The 16,913-nt window shown below is 34.0% G+C and overlaps 2 protein-coding genes across 2 annotated transcripts in view; one reads left to right on the top strand and one right to left on the bottom strand.

The window, feature by feature from the left end:
- Nucleotides 1–5,600, top strand: part of LOTGIDRAFT_159469 (hypothetical protein) — a gene marked incomplete at both ends in the record, with an annotated part of 7,106 nt that extends 1,506 nt beyond the window's left edge. Inside the window, 8 exons of the mRNA XM_009053777.1 lie at nt 86–178; nt 396–458; nt 862–1,002; nt 1,579–1,731; nt 2,099–2,217; nt 4,433–4,548; nt 5,090–5,219; nt 5,397–5,600. Of these exons, the coding sequence (XP_009052025.1) occupies nt 86–178; nt 396–458; nt 862–1,002; nt 1,579–1,731; nt 2,099–2,217; nt 4,433–4,548; nt 5,090–5,219; nt 5,397–5,600 (1,019 nt within the window). The remainder of the gene's footprint in view (nt 1–85; nt 179–395; nt 459–861; nt 1,003–1,578; nt 1,732–2,098; nt 2,218–4,432; nt 4,549–5,089; nt 5,220–5,396) is intronic.
- Nucleotides 5,601–6,948: 1,348 nt separating this feature from the next.
- On the bottom strand, nt 6,949–16,071 carry LOTGIDRAFT_231602 (hypothetical protein; the record flags this gene model as incomplete). The annotated part of the gene is made up of 13 exons (XM_009053776.1): nt 6,949–6,959; nt 7,521–7,608; nt 7,837–7,947; nt 8,166–8,255; nt 8,576–8,702; nt 8,973–9,115; nt 9,354–9,403; nt 9,757–12,598; nt 12,805–12,921; nt 13,355–13,430; nt 13,657–13,763; nt 14,156–15,254; nt 15,824–16,071. The coding sequence occupies 13 exons, from the start codon at nt 16,069–16,071 to the stop codon at nt 6,949–6,951; spliced, it is 5,109 nt and encodes a 1,702-aa protein (XP_009052024.1).
- Between the last annotated feature and the right edge of the window lie 842 nt (nt 16,072–16,913).

The raw sequence follows: 16,913 nt of genomic DNA, 5'->3' as shown, positions 1-16,913 counted from the left end.
CATTCCCGAGAAAAGTTGACAAGGTTTTGTTGTTTTGTAGCTAATTCTATTCACAAGAATCAGAGCTAAAGGACTTTTTTTGCAGAGACTGGTGATGTTTATGCATGGGGTAGCGGAAAGAAAGAACAGTTAGGCTTCAAATTATCTGACTGTAAGGTAATGCAACAGCCATCTAAAGGTAGGTTAGCTGATTCTGAGTCTATGGTAACGTAGCCTATTGCTGTATTTTAGGTGATGGTTGTCAAGAAACAAAGTAGAGTAATCTCCCTTCTCCTAGCAAAATGTATTATGGATGTGTTAATTATATTCAAATTGAATGGAATGTTCTGTAATATTTTGGTTTATTTTTCAAAAGCCATGGCTTATAAATTTTGAAATAACCTAATTTATTTCAGTTTATCTGCCTGAGAATGTTTGCAAAATTTTCTGTGGATCTTTTCATTCAGGGGCATTGACAGGTAAAAATTTCAAATTTTACTCTCTATTTGATTTGAAGATGGATCTCTCTTTTAGTAATTTCTGTGATGATTGCTCTAATAAAGAGTGGGCCTGATATGTAATTTAAAGGGATTGGAAAGATGATACCACTATCACAAAGAGCCTTTATAATATTAGCAAACTTTGCGATAGTGACATCATCAAACGCTAAGTTTTAGCAGAATTTCAGGAATACAGGTATCTGATTGAAAATTGAAATGGTTCAAAACGATGCTAACACATTCTCAAATATATATTAAAACTTCTTTACTTTAAGTTTACATCTCAACAGTAACAGGGTCTTGATTTTGAATGCATGTTATTTCAGTGCCTACCACTCTATTAATACAAGGTATATTTATTATTAGTGCTATCTAGTTTCAGGGTGTGTGTATATATGGGGGTGTAATAAATATGGTCAGAATACTCAAGGTGACAGTATTCCCATAATATTAACTTTACCTACTAATATTGGTACCATAAAACAGATAAAGAGTGGCTGGTCTCATATTTTACTTTTAACAGGTTAGTCAATGAAATTATCAGGCATCAAACATAATCATAAGAAAGTATGCTTTACCAGCTGACAAAATTGGAATTGATAGTTTCAAATGGCTGTTGTTGCTAGTTTTGTCTAGCTGTAGCTGATAGTTTTGACTAGCTGTAACTGATAGTTTTGACTAAATGTAGCTGATAGTTTTGACTAAATGTAGCTGATAGTTTTGTCTAGCTGTAGCTGATAGTTTTGTCTAGCTGTAGCTGATAGTTTTGTCTAGCTGTAGCTGATAGTTTTGACTAAATGTAGCTGATAGTTTTGTCTAGCTGTAGCTGATAGTTTTGACTAAATATCGCTGATAGTTTTGTCTAGCTGTAGCTGATAGTTTTGTCTAGCTGTTGCTGATAGTTTTGTCTAGCGGTAGCTGATAGTTTTGATTAAATGTAGCTGATAGTTTTGACTAGCTGTAACTGATATTTTTGTCTAGCTGTAGCTGATAATTATGAAAAAAAATAAGCCTTGCCAGCTTTATGGACGTCATACAGAGGTACTACTAGTTTCAAAATTTCATATTATGTCATGGAATAAATTTATTATAATCGTAGAGGATGGAAAAGTTTATAGCTGGGGACGTGGTGATTATGGTCAACTGGGACGTCAATGTTATCATCAATATGATAAAAACCCAGGCTTGGTAGATTATCTCCCCTTAATCCAACAAATGTCGTGTGGATCAGAACACAATTTAGCATTAGACGGTAAGTATTGTTTCATTCTATTAGCAGTATGGACTCACATAAATATGTCTAGTCCGGCTCAATTCTCACATTTTTTTATTATTGCTGGGGAATAAAATGACAGAATTATTTTTGATTATATCTTTCAATTAATGTTTTTTTTCTGCTTTCTTGCGAAATTGTCAAGGCTAATGCATTTTTGCAAGGTTAGGAGATGATTCCCCAAAAGGAGAATCTCACATGATAATGCTGTTGTGTGAGGATATAGCCTTTTTAGACAATCACCCATTCTTAATGTACTGGTTATGACAATGGTAGTCAAGATACTCTTCACTGTGTTATACAGTAGTTTGAAACTCAATAGAATTTTTCTCATTCTATTAATTAGAAGATGGTAATGTATATAGTTGGGGATGGAATGAACATGGAATCTGTGGAACTGGGGACGAGGAAAATATTTTGATGCCAAGAATGTTACAGACAATATCTTTTGTTAAAATCAGCCAGGTTGGATGTGGTGCAGGACACTCATTAGCTGTGGTTAAATGACTTGATATCTGAAAGGTTTAAGGAGTCCATCTTACCATTGAATACTTCTTGCATGACAGAATAAGATGGAATTTCGATTCACATCGTCCATTGAAATCTCGTCCTCAACAAATATTGAATATCATCCACATCATACACTGAAATTTACATTCACATCAGACATTTAAATTCAAATCCACATCAGATATTGGAGCTTCGTTCACAACAAACACAATTGGATTACATCCACACCACACCTGCCATTGAAATTTACATCCACACCTGACATTGAAATCTAAATCCACACCTGACATTGAAATCTGCACTCACACCTGACATTGAAATCTACATCCACATCAGACTTTGAAATCTACATTCACGAGACATTGAAATCTACATCCACACCTGAAATTGAAATCAACATCTATCTTAGACATTGAAATCTACATTCAGATCAGACATTGAAATCTACATCCACACCTGAACTTGAAATCAACATCTATCTTAGACATTGAAATCTACATTCAGAACAGACATTGAAATCTACATCCACACCTGAAATTGAAATCAACATCTACATCAAACTTTGAAATCTATATTCACATCAGACATTGAAATCTACGTCCACATCAGACATTGAAAAGTGCATCCACATCGGACGTTTTAATCAAAATCCACACCAGATATTGAAATGAAAATCCACATCAGACATTGAAATCTACATCCACATCGGACAATTCTTCACTTTAGAAAGTTTCGAGAATTATGGTTAATTTGCCTACATCTGAGGTCACTCTAGTTGATCGAATAGGCTATAACACTTATCTCTTTAGGCTGCTTGGCATACAACACGAACAAGGTCCATAGGAATATGCTCTTTATGCAGAAAGTCACTCATGACATCGAATAAGTTATTGTTTTTCTCATTATTCCAGTCGGCCCAGCTGTAAGTTGGTACGGATAATCGGGGAAAGATCAATGCCAAGAGAATTGGCCGGGGTAGCTTCCAATCTAGATGTTCAATCTATCCATCTCTGTTGATTGAGAATATGTTTTATACTTCTTCATCAGTTAAAACATTTCTAGAACCCTTAACCCTTTAATTTATGGCGTGCATTCAATCATTTAAAAAAAATTTAATCATAAAATATAACTGATATCAGTAATATAAATCGATTTTTTATACAAAAATTATCATTAATTTAAATACGGTTGACAACAGCTGATATAATGTTTTAGTCTCCATGAGGTAATAATTTCAAAATTACACGAGAACACTCTGGCTGTAGGGTAAGAAAAGAAGAATTAGCTCTTAGATTTTTTTCAGAAAATTGAGTCATCTATCATGCTTTCTGTCTGTGCCATCATGTCATGAAAGCTTTGTTATTTGTTTTTATAGAAGCAGTCTTTTATTCCAAAATCGTGCCTCAATCTTTAAACGATCAATCTGGGTTATCTATAATGGAATTGCAAATAGAAATCAATTCCAATGCAAAGAATCTTATGCTTAGAGCATGTTTATTGGAAATGAATTCATTAGTCCATTGGCATGGTGGTTCATCTTCACAATGTCAGGGTATTCCGAATTGGGTCTAATACCTATAGACTGCAATAGCAAATACTTCTTGTATCATGGAGTTTGTAAATGCATTGATTTGATTGGGTTGTAGGTAGCGATTTTTTCAATCTAATAAGTAAAAGGGTTCACCACAATCAACGCCGCAAACGGGGATCTGCCCTTTAAATAATGGGAAATTTCGCACTTTACCAAATCAAATCTTATAACCAACATATTTGAAGGTTTAGATTTTCATATTATTTATCATTCTTAGTCTACGAATATGTTTAGCGTACTGAATAATGGAACACAATCTAATGGTATACCACACCTGGGTTTTATTCTATTATTTATTCCCTATTATAATTATATGTATGTACATATGTGTATATATATATATATCTTCTTGTATTATATATGTACTTCCTCATTTTACCTGATGATGACATTGTAAATTGCTGAAACGTTGTATAAAATTGTGTTACTTTCATTAATGTGATCTCTACTCCGAGGTGCTACCAAAGGATCACGTATAGCCTATGGATTTCAGATTCTTTCTTTCAAATTTAAATGTGAAGCATTCCCTTTTCAATTATAGAATGGTAACTCATTTTAATTATGAAATATTTGATAAAGATATTACTGATATTCGCACTAAAGAATATGCATCAAAATGTTGATCTAAATGTCAATGGTGATATAGATCTTGCAGCACAGTTCCTTGTGACTGTTAATGATACGTGGGATCCAAGGTAAGTTAACGTCATTACTCGACTGTTCGGCAATTTCGCTCAATGACGGTGCTAACTTCCTGGACCTTTGGGGTACAATATTTAATAAGGGACAGGTTGTATTAATGGCGGAGGGAACAATGTCGGAATGCATTCTTTCATAGACATGTATTTGGGGCAAACAGTTTTAAAATCATATTATATGAGGGTAAATACTATATCATCGGGGAGAGGGTAGATGCCCCTTTTGTACCCATCTTGCGTACTATCTTGGTCTTAAAAATGCGTTCAATTTTCTAGAAGGCACAATTCTTGACGAAACTTGTGAAAATGTCTGTTGTTACTATTCAGATTTTGACAAAACTTGGTTATATAGTTCATTATCACTTCGGAAGAAGTCTATGACTATGTTGAATATTTCATACTGGTGATTGATTGTTACTGTAGGTCCTACAGCCAAATATTCTTATTCAAAGCTGCTAGTGGGTGAATATTTGCTTGGCTTGTAAACAATGCATAGTGTGAGCCGTAAAACTCTAATTACGCTTATGTTGTTTTTTAGAGGTTGTATAGAAACAGTCAAAACACCAGAAATAACGGCAGGAAATTTTTCAGAATCTTTTAGTGTTGGTTCGTGTGACCATGGTCCTTTCAAATTCAGTATACGTTCCGGTGATAGAGGGTTTAAATATGTAAGAAAATTATCATTTCCTTATATTTTTCCATATTCATTCGAGAATCGATTTGCATGAACTTGCATGGTAATCGCAGAAATTTTTCATTGGTGTCATTGATATGAACGGCTTTTAATTGATTTTATCTCAACAACGTTTTAAGGAATGCTTAAATTAACATTTTTAACGTTTTAGTCAATAGATGTATTGTTTCGATCATCTGTAATAGAAGACGCGTCACCGCCTACGTGTACGATATACTGGAATGGAAGTTACCTGGTTCCTACTAAGGAAGATGCTAGTGAATCCTTATTACCAAGTTGTTATACTATGGATTCTAGAGAAGGATATCATATGACCTATTATTGGTTTTATTTATTATCGTGGACATTTCTATGAAATATACGGATAAATACTACAATATTTTATATCAATTACCGTACTCTATTGTCTATTTAATACATTCAGACCACATCAAGATCAGTTACAAATTGAAACTACGGTGTGTCTTTAAGTCAAATATATGTCGCGTTTGGTAAATCAAGGGCAATAACTCATATAATTGTTACCAAATTCGGACTGGACTGAGATTTCAAAAATATCTACTTGCATACCAAGTTTCATCAAGATCGGATAATCAATGTCGCCTCAATTGTGTTTACAAGCCAGATGGTCGCTTTTTATTATATCTAAGTCAAGGGCACTAACTCTTATACCGTTCACGTGTTTCTTACCGAATTTGAATTGACTGAGATCTCATTAGTATATACATATATACCAAAATTACAAAATATGGACAGACGTAAGGACAGCAATATGCATCCAGATGTTTCATGGGGGCATATAAAACCATAAGGCAGGCATTTGAATTGACTGGTATCTGAATTAGTAATGTCATATTCTATTCAGTTTATAAGAAATCAGAAGTTATTGAAAATATTTAATTAACATACTTTATTGATAAAATGAGCACTAAATGATGACTGACATCAATCATATATTTTGCATTTAACCATAAAAAAAACATAAATCCCCATGTCAATAGAGCACTTTACATTATAGTAAAAAATTTAATTCACATCAGTTCATTCAAAAAAAATATCAGATATAAAAGAACATTGAAAGCAATATCTTTGCGTCAGACTATAGTTTAACTCTTGAAAGGTATATAGCACTTCAAAGTTAATTCTACCTCTTAGAATGGACATAAAATTTAAAATCTCAAACTTGGTCAACAAACGTATATATTCATCAGTTGGGACTTACCAGGTGCAATGACTATTAAAAAGAATTTCTTTATTCATTAAATTAAATAACTATTGAAATATGTTTCTTAAACTTACTTCATTACTAAGTTTAATGAATTATTACTAAGTTTAATGAATTATTACTTAGTTATTACTTAGTTTAATGAATTATTACTAAGTTTAATGAATTATTACTTAGTTTAATGAATAATTACTTAGTTTAATGAATTATTACTTAGTTTAATGAATTATTACTTAGTTTAATGGAGTTATTGGATTATAGAGAGATTCTTTTGTATAGTTTGTCACTAGGTATATCCACTCATGAAGAAAGAACCAAGTTTAAAAATTTCTATTTTTTAGTCATCCTAAGAGATAGTGTACCTTTAATATACAATGTGAACATTGAGATTGGGTGTTTTAGAGGCGAAATCAAGGACTGTGTCCTGTAAATTCAGACAATATATATGATATTATACCAATATTTAACACTGAACCCTTTAACCAGCACCTGAAACATAAATACCATGATGTAGTGGATATTCTGATAATCTGATTGGCACTCAACTTGCCATCTGCCATCTTTCAACTTAAATTTTAAGAACTTCTTGGGCACAATCATTGATAACCAGTTCTGTTCAAACAAATTCTGTGTGCAGCACACACCACTATGTCATCCAACCAGATCTCACAAATTATCAACTACCAAATCAACAGTACAGAATCATCCAATTCAACCCATCTAACTACCAACTACTTTGATTACCAGCATCTACCTACCTACCTGTGTTCAACAAAAGCTTCATTGAACATCTATTGAGGAACGTGGGGGGGCGGGGAGGGGGGGGGTTCGAATGGAGTCATAAGTAAACACTGAACATTTGTAATTTCAGTACTAAGCATGTTATAGTGCACCGATTTGAACAGTTACTTATCTGTACTTAGTTTAAGTCACTTTATATCATGTAGTAAGATTAATAGTAATACTTTGATTGGTTCTTATTGTTCACATGGAAAAAGAATATCTCACAAGGTTTATCACATAAAAGCATAAATCTATTTTCATTTTTACCTAGGGTAGGAAATTCTTCAGGGAAAAGAGCTATTTGACGACATGTTGGACATGTTCTTTCATGTTTATACACCCATTCATTTATACACTGAAATAAACAACATCAAAATACACTACCATATAATTGTGAATATAATGCGTAACCCTTCCTACCCTCAAGTGAATCTGGGAAAATCTCTGTCCATGTAAATAAAGCACCCCACCTCCTTTTTACGGACATCAATTTTACTCAAGTTTAAATTGAATAGTAATAAAGAGATCACAGTAATATTTGTGATATAGTTCAGTTTAGCCTGCTAACTATTAAACTACATACCATAATATGGAATTCATGACCACAGTCTAAAGCTTTGGTTCTTTCTGCTGATAATTCATCACAACATATAACACAAACATCACCTTCTTCATAGGATTTAGGTAGAGATAACTAAAATAAACAAGGAAATAGATACAATAACACTCTGGAAGTTATTAGATGGATTTAAAAGAAACTTTCTTTTCATTAGAATACAGACACCTGTGCTTGGAGTAATTGGAATAATTCAGATTATGGTGTGCAAGAGATGCATAAAGTTTGTTATTGTTTTCTTGCTTTATGGTATATCATAATTGTATATTTCCCTTCAACCTTACCATCATACCCACCTCTGTTACAGTTTGTTCCATAATACGTTTAAATCTTGGGGGTACATCTTTAGCAAAATGTGTTGCTACTTGAACTTTACTAGCAGTGGTCTGTCATCATTGAAAAAAGAGAATATATAAGCCATTCATAATTTAAATTTGAAATGACTAGTTGATTGCAAAGTAGAATTTTTGTGGTACAAGACACCACCAAAGACCACAGTATTATATCAAAGACATGTCAATGCACTATTGACAATGAAAATCCAATTTAGACCTTGATGTCATGACTTTGGTAACATCAAAATATCAATAGATGGTTAGACTAGATCCTTGGGATGAGATGAAAATGCCACATGACAAGAAGAGGTATTTTATAAACCATGGAACTGAAACTGAATGGTATCTTTAAGTAATTTAACAACACTGACTATTTTGTGATTATTATCTTTACTAGACATGATGGTTGTTCCCATTTCTATAATATTTTTTAATGGGATCCCCTTCAATGTTCCTTTTTTTTTACGTATTTCACCAATAATATAAATCACATCATCCCTAGAAGTACAAAATCACAAAAGGAATATATACTCATCAAGGTATACAATGTTTATTAAGGTTCCAAGGTGACATTTAAAAAGAGTGTAACCAGTAGAATGCAAGTAGAGGCCTGGTTGAAAAAGAGTCTATTTCAAAATCTCAAAATTCAGATTAACAACAAGGAAAATTTTGTGTCAGTCTGAAATAGCTTGCGAGGGACTCTAAGTATCTAATTGATAAATTCATTCAAGATCAAATACCAAGACAAAATTAAAGGAGACATTAAACCTATTGGTATTAGGAATTCTAGCTGTCATTAATTCTATTAATTTTATAAAGGCAGCATCTTCTTTAACTGTTCTCTTTTTCTTTCCAGTAGGTTTAGGTGGTGGTGGTAATACCACTTCTGGTTTTATTTTCTTGATTTTTTTCTAGAATCAAGATTGGCATATTTACAAATGAATTAGTGAAATATCCTTAAATTTTAACCCAACCATTTCAACTTGATATTTTCATCATGACATGCTGCACATTCAAAAATCTTTTACAGAAAGTTGAAGAACCATATTGTACATGTTTGAAAATCTCATTTGTAAACTCCGGAGAAAGCTTCCTCGACCACAGCAGGATTTTATATTCCCAAACATTAGAACCAATAAAATAACTTACTGGAACAGTTTTCCATTCATCTACCTCTTCTTCATCAATATCTTGTATACCTAATAATAAACATCAGTTACTAGTCACAAATATAACTTGAAAGATCACCTTACAATACTAAACATTTATTGGTTGATCTCACAGATGTTCTAGAAGTTAGCTTGAGATTTATTAATAGGATTGAGAATCCAGATTAAAATATGACAATCAGCCTAACATTTAAGGTATGTAGTTAAAAGGGCGCCCTTCCCTTTCCAACAGATATCTCCCAAACAAATGCCTACAGTACTAGTTTAATAAGATTGTGTGATTTTTTAAAAAAATGAAAGGGACGTCGAAAATATTTTACAATTGATAAAATTTACCAATAAAGCTCCACCTTTCATACAATTGAATATAAACAAAATCTTACTTGCACTCATGGCTAGAGCTTGAGGTATTGCTTTAGAATTCTTCCTTTCATTAGAACTCTCTGTACTTTTCAACAGACGGCCAAGAAATTGTGTGTTTATCTTAGCTTCAGATTTCAAACCAGTTTTCTTCGCTGTCTTAGGGACACCCTTTGGATTGGACTGAACTGCTTGCTTAGAAAATGTACATAGATCAGATGCATTTGTCCCAAAATTCAACGATTTTTGGGCATCAGTTTTGAATTTGAAGGTAGTTGGATAAGGATCAGCTTCCAAATCCCAATCATCTTGACCTGAATTTGTCTGGAACATTGGCAATGGTTTATTTTCACTTGGTCTGGATAGATCTGATGTCGTTTTATTTCTTTTTCTGCTCTTCATATCTGTATCAGTTGATTTCTTCTCACTTCTAGAATGGAGCACTTCTGGCTGTTGAACAAAGGTCTTGATTGGTTCTTGCTTGTAAGTATTTTCTTTGGAATCTGTTGGATTTGGAAATCTTTGGACATTATCTGAGTTGAGAGACAAGGAGAAGAGGCTTGGAATACTATGTGTTTTACTTGAACCATTTTGGAATCCATTTGCCCCTGATAACAATGCAGCTGTGGTAACCTTTTTATTTTGAAATCCTGGAGCAGTAGTCTTAGGAATACTTTTGAAACCTGAATCAGACATGTAACCTGAATTGTCATGCTGCAGGTGCTTCAGTGAGGAATTCTTTTTTACTTTGGAGTCAATATTACAATCTGACATGTATCCTGACTGGTTTAGCTCTACAAGAGAGCTAAATCTTTGGGAAACACCAAGGGTATTCATTTCTGATGTGCCTTTATCCGAAATTTCAGGCTTAGAAAAGGAAGTGTTATGAAGAGTTTCACTACTTGTGTCCATTGACTGAGAATCTTCCTCTCCACTAGTACCAGTATTAACAGGGTTTTTTCTTTTCGTCAACTTCACTTTATCTTTTTGAACGAGGTAGGATTTAATAGACAATGGTGGTGACTGTTCCTTCAAAGTTTGTTTCTCTGGTAAATTGGGATCTTTCATACCATCACTTCCATTGGCTGTTGACTCTGATTTTCCATCATTGATCAACTTTGAGCTTGATTCAATATTGTTGGGAGAGAAACAATTCATTTCATTTTGGGTTGTATATGGAGCTACAGGATTACTAAATGGAGCACCAGTATGCGTCTGATTAGTGGTTGAAAGTGCAGTTTGGGGCACCATTGGCTGCTGCTGCCTTATTGGAAACAATCCTGAAACATTCTGTGCATTAATAAAAGCTGGTCTGTTACTGTATTGATTTTGGAAGGCATTCACACTATATTGCTGTTGGAATGTTGAATTTGAAACAGGAAAGTGTTGTTCATATGGACCAAGGGGTCTTAACATCATTTGCTGTGAATGTGGTAACATATTTTGCTGAGATATGAAATTGACAGATGGTTGAACTAAATGAACTGGAGAATTGGGTCTTGAAGAACCAGTAGAGCAGATTTTGGCAAACTCAGAACTTATTTTTTCAGCTGGATTCAATGAGCAATTACTTTGTTGGGTGGCTGATACTGGTACAACATTCCTTAGCAGTGAACCCATATTATGTGGAGAAGTGTCAGGACCTGCAGCTTGAGCACCAGTTTGTGGATTTGTTTTTTGATCCAAATATGACTGAAGAAGCAGAGTTTGCTGGTCAGCAAGTTTTTTCAGGTAATCTGGATTTGACAGCAGATTTGGATAGTCATTGACAAGTTGTGTTGTCACCGCTTTTAACAAGTCTTTGTTCAATACTGGAGGTATTTCTTGTATAAGAGGGTTGTCTTTAGGGATATTAATTGAGGTTTCTTCTACTGGAGCTTCAAAGCTATTACCATTAACAGACTCTTCTGGATTCATTACATCAGGCAAAGTGGTTATTTCTTCAGGACAATCAGAAATTGATTCTGACAGATAATGGTCAATTTTTTTTACAAGACAGCGTGTTTTAGTATCTGAAAACGCACTGGAACTATATTCTTCAAGCTTGTTTTCTTCTTCAGCAACATATTCAACATTTTTTTCGAGCAGTCCTTCAGCATCTGAATCAGGCAATGGGATATCTTCAATTTTCACTGACAGCTGTGGCTGATCAGTGCTTCTAGTGTTTTGGAGAACTTGCGTATCTATATCAGCTTCTTCTTTTATTGTCTCTGTCAGTTCTTTTATAACATCCAAATTAGCAGATAGGCTCAAATTAAGCTTACTCACATTGTGATGTCCCAAGTGAGATTCATCATTACATATATGACTTGCTTTTAAAGAAGTAGATGTGTGATATTTGATGCTTGCAGGCTCATAAATGGGGTTCACATCGAGCAGTATTGTCATGATATCATTCCTGACAGTTGACTCATTAGAGGCCATAACAGATGTTTGGTCAACTGACTGTGCCTCTTCTGACTCTTTGGACGTATATTTTTCAATATTCACAGTTACTGAGCTGTTGTCATACCCAATGAGTTCTTTTCTATTTTCTTCGTGCTCAGTGTTATTTAGTTGCTTAATACGGTGATGGTCTGTTGCAAGTTGAACCTTGACCTCATTCGATGTATCGCTTTCAGATGATCTTTCACTCACCACATAATCTTTTAGATGTGTCAATGGGTAATCTTTGTATGGATTAATTTCTCCAGAAGAGGAGGACGTAGTTGTTTCGTCTAATGATTGTTTATCATCTGAGATTTCACTATCAATATCTAATTGAGATACTAAATTGTCCTTCTGAGTAGTCAGATTTTCAGGAACTGATGATTCCCGATTACTAGCTTGCTGAACCCTTACCAATTGACTGGGACGACACATCACCTAAAATCATCAAAAGAAGTCCTCTAAAGTTTTCCCTAATTCTCATAATTTTCAGAAGCAACTCTCATAAAGAAATAGTTCATAACTTCTAATTGCTATTTGCTGTAATAACATTGTTGAATTGTTGACTAGTGAAATTTTGATGAAATATGGAATTAAATCACTACAGAGTATATAATCTATTTATAGGTATAAGCAAGACTTACTGTTTTAGGTACAAAGGTCTGATTGCCATTAGCTGTTGGTATATAAATATTAGGCTCTGGTAGTTGTTTTAACCCTACTCCTGTATCAAGCCTTGCTATACCAGATTCTAGTTGTGTCTATTGAAATACAAACATGACATTTATCAAAGGTTTTGTATATGCACTTAAAATACTGGTAATCAAGGAATGGGGATAATGCTATTGTTTTGGGGAAATAAACAAATGAGACAAATGACCCAGAGAAGTAGGTCATGTAAGGATTGTCACATAATAAAGCAGCCTTCATTTTCCCCATTACTATAACAAGATCTACATTCATATAACATAAAAATAATGGATATTATTTGACAGGCAACAAAAAAAAAACTCCCCAAATTGTAACAAATGAGCTCAACTTATCTTACATATACATTACATATTGATAGAAATTATGCATGTGTGGAAGAATTCAATAGAAAGTTGAGGGGTGTCAAATAGATTACTGACACTATATCTAGAATTGATTTATACACTTGAGAAACTTTCTAAGAAAATAGAAAGATTTTTTTACCTTTATATTAATATGACATTGTTTTAACCAATTCACTCTAGCATCTAACATTTCATTTAACCCATTACATTCATGTCTAAAAATATAAAAACATTATGAGAAAACATGAAAAATGATCTTATAATTAGCTGCAACCAATATATTTTTAGTTTCCTTTCGAGATTCAGAACTTTAATAGATGGTTTTCGAACAAAAGTTGTAGAACACTTAAGGAATAGTGCTACCATATAAAAAATAGTGACTATTTAATATTTTTGAAAACAAATTTTTTTTTCACATCACATGTGCAAAACGTTACTAACCTTGGTGTAAAAAATTCAGTCCACCTAACCTTAGTGCTCTGTAATTCATGTAGTTCTCTCTGAATCTCTATCAAACACATCTGACTTCTTAAACTATATACTTCTTTCTAAAAACAATTATAGTATTGACGGTCATAGAGTTATAGATACCAATGGGTGTTCAAAGCATATTCAATGGAAATTATCCAATTTGGAAGTCATCTCTGAGGCTGAGGGCAAAAGATGTCGTGCATTTAATTGCACATAAAGAGCATAGTTGTTGTCTGTGCAAATCATTTCAGATAGCTGACCTTTTTCCCACAAGAACCGGTAAGGCTACATAAAAAGTGAAGAAGGTAGCCTCTAGGGAGGTAAAAAGGCTTAAAGCCAAAGGTTACATGGGTGGTTCATTTCAACAGCTGCAGATGGCTAAAACTATACTCATCAAATAATGTAACAAAGCTAAATCCCAAATTCAAATCTTGTATTTGCAGAATTTTTACTAAGGATAAATACTTACCTCTAACATTTTCATATATCTATAATTAGAGTCACTAGACTTCACACGAAACATTTCTGGATCTGTCTGCAACTTCTTATTTTTAGACTTAACTTTCGGTGGTACAGCTGTAACCAAAGGTAGTTCAGTTTGTACACCAGTGGTATGTCTTTCTACTTGAACAGTTTGTGACTTAGTAAATTCAGTAATAGTAGCCTTTTCTACCATTTCAACAACAGTTTGTGTCTCTACATTGACCATTTCCTCCCAATATGAATTCAGGTCCATGAAATCTGTGTTTCTGGAGGCCATCATATAACTCTCAGTGTGGATATTATTATTGTTATGATTGGCATTTTGTTCCGGATATTCAGGACTTATAGGAATGGTTTGAAAGGGAAGATACATGCTGTCCATGATATCAACATTAAGGGGTTTTAATTCTGGTGTGTCAGGGTTCAGCAGTGATGTCTGACTGCTAGTAACAGACGACAACTTCTCCAAATTGCTTTCTGCTTCTAGCTGCATTGGCTCCAAATTCGGTATCACTTCCTCATCCCGAATAATATTGTTATCTGTAATGTTATCTAACAGATTATCCACAGATTTCAGAAAATCATCAACTTGAATTGATATCCCATATTCAGCATTTAACTCCATTACAGCCGAGCAGATAACATCTGTAGTAATCTTCCGAGCCACTGATGAAAACAAGTCATCCATAGTTTTTGTTGATTCTTTATCTATGACCACTGCATCATGGTAGCACAATGAATTGAGCTTATTTTTTTTCTCTAAAGCTTCATTTTCTCTATTAAAACCGTTTGTTATCGACATATCTTCGGAAGAAGATTCTGATCTGGCACACACAATACCCAGTTTCTTGGCACGTTCTAGAAAAATCTGTGATCGGTTTGGGCTTTTGTACACATAGTTTGTAGTAGTGCTGGCATCTTTATTAGGATTTATATTAGAAACAGATGCACTGGCACTTACCATCTGAGAAGGTAGTGTTCTTGGATGCATATTCTCATCAATTAGTACTGAACCTTTGTTCTTGAACAGTGCTGGCTCTGTGATTGGACTGAGTATCATCAATGGTGAGGATTGTCTTCTTGGACTAAAAGGAAATATTGATCAAATTGATATCAACTGCTTGCAAGGACATGTTGACAGAAATTCATTTATAACCATAGATCATAAATCCCTTTTATTAAAACTCACTTGATAATGGAATTGTCATCTGCCAGGAAATTAGGTGCTGTGGGACTGATTTCTTCTCAAGGCAAGAAAAATTCTGATGTCATGGCCAGTGAGGGAAAAAGTTTACCCAGTGTCTAGTTTCGATTGCACAACCCACTTTCACTAACAGATATCATTTTCTGATCTCTAGTAAAAGCATAGTTTCTTATGTTATTAATATCATTTTAGACAGGGAAATTTGATGCAGTGAAGTCTAGCACTAGTGCTATAGATCGGATAAAACTTCTTACTGAAGTATGAAACAGTCTGGCTGTTGATTTGACTGTATTTACCATACATCTGATAGAAAGGAGGACATTTGCATGAACATTTCAGGGACTCATATGAGGATCACAATTATGCAGGGTCTAACTCTGCAATAAAGATATGAAGTGTATTTCTACTAAATACCAAGGAAGAGAAATCTGATTTTAGACAGCACTTTACCTGGTATAAGAATTGTTGATGTTTCCACAAAGTTGAGGTGTTTGGGATCTGGACTGGAGATGTGGTGATGTTTGTACTGGAGACGATGGATAGGAAGACCATGTTGATGTATTGTAGTGATATTGGTTAGCGTAGGGGTTATGTTGCGGAGGGGGAAAGGGTTGTACACCATATTGTGGAAACTGTACTGTAGGAGAATGCTGAATTGCTGAACTGTTGTAAAATGAAAAGATTGGAGGCTGAGACATGATGAAGCTTCAGTAGAGTTGAAAACCAGTTCAATTTCTAAAATAAGATTATCATGTACCAGAGCAGAAATAAGTTTATTGTATCAAATTCAGAAGTACTCTCTGCTGACTACTTCATTGTTTATCATTTGAAATATCAACTACAAAATACTACCGAGAGGCTTAAATTGTCATTGGGTTGATGAAAATGTCAACCACTGGAAAAGTTTGTGCAAAAAAGAAAGAATTTTACAGAAGAGAAATTTTCAGTCCGAAAGAAGGTCATTTTCACTCGAATTTTTTTAAACCAGTGTAATCAGAGAATAGAACTCAATGAAATGAATTTTGAATTATTTGAGTGCGAAGACGCACCCTTTCCTCAAATAACTGTTCCGAATACACAAAATAAGAAAAATAATATTTCATACCGTTGCCGTACACTATACTTCATTAGCACTTGACATGTTTTGTCTTGAAAACGCCTCCCAAAAAGTTGCCACTTATTATTCTGTCCCCCAAAAGGTCTTTTATTTTTCCTCGTGCAGTTTCTAAACCATTAGAATGCTAATGTTTCGCGGGTAATTCGGCTTCCGGTCTTTGACAGAAGATAGTGCGTTTAGGTTTTGAGATTTAACTGGAAAATGTTTCACATATCCAGTAAAAATTAACATAGGCGATTCACACACTCTTTTCCATTGTTTTTTTTTACTGGCAACACCAGAATTGACACAAAAAATCAAATTTTAGAATTATCTGCGCATGAATCCAGAAAGCATTTCAGATCAGAGGCATTTGCTTCTGTGAGTCGAAATGATTGTCCGAAAAATCTGATGTATTATTGAAATTGTTCACAGACAGGGGCC

This window comes from Lottia gigantea (genome assembly GCF_000327385.1).
Source record: "Lottia gigantea unplaced genomic scaffold LOTGIsca_20, whole genome shotgun sequence".
Taxonomy (NCBI): domain Eukaryota; kingdom Metazoa; phylum Mollusca; class Gastropoda; family Lottiidae; genus Lottia; species Lottia gigantea.
Note: the sequence above shows the minus strand (reverse complement) of the source record. Positions and strands in the feature narration are given on the sequence as shown.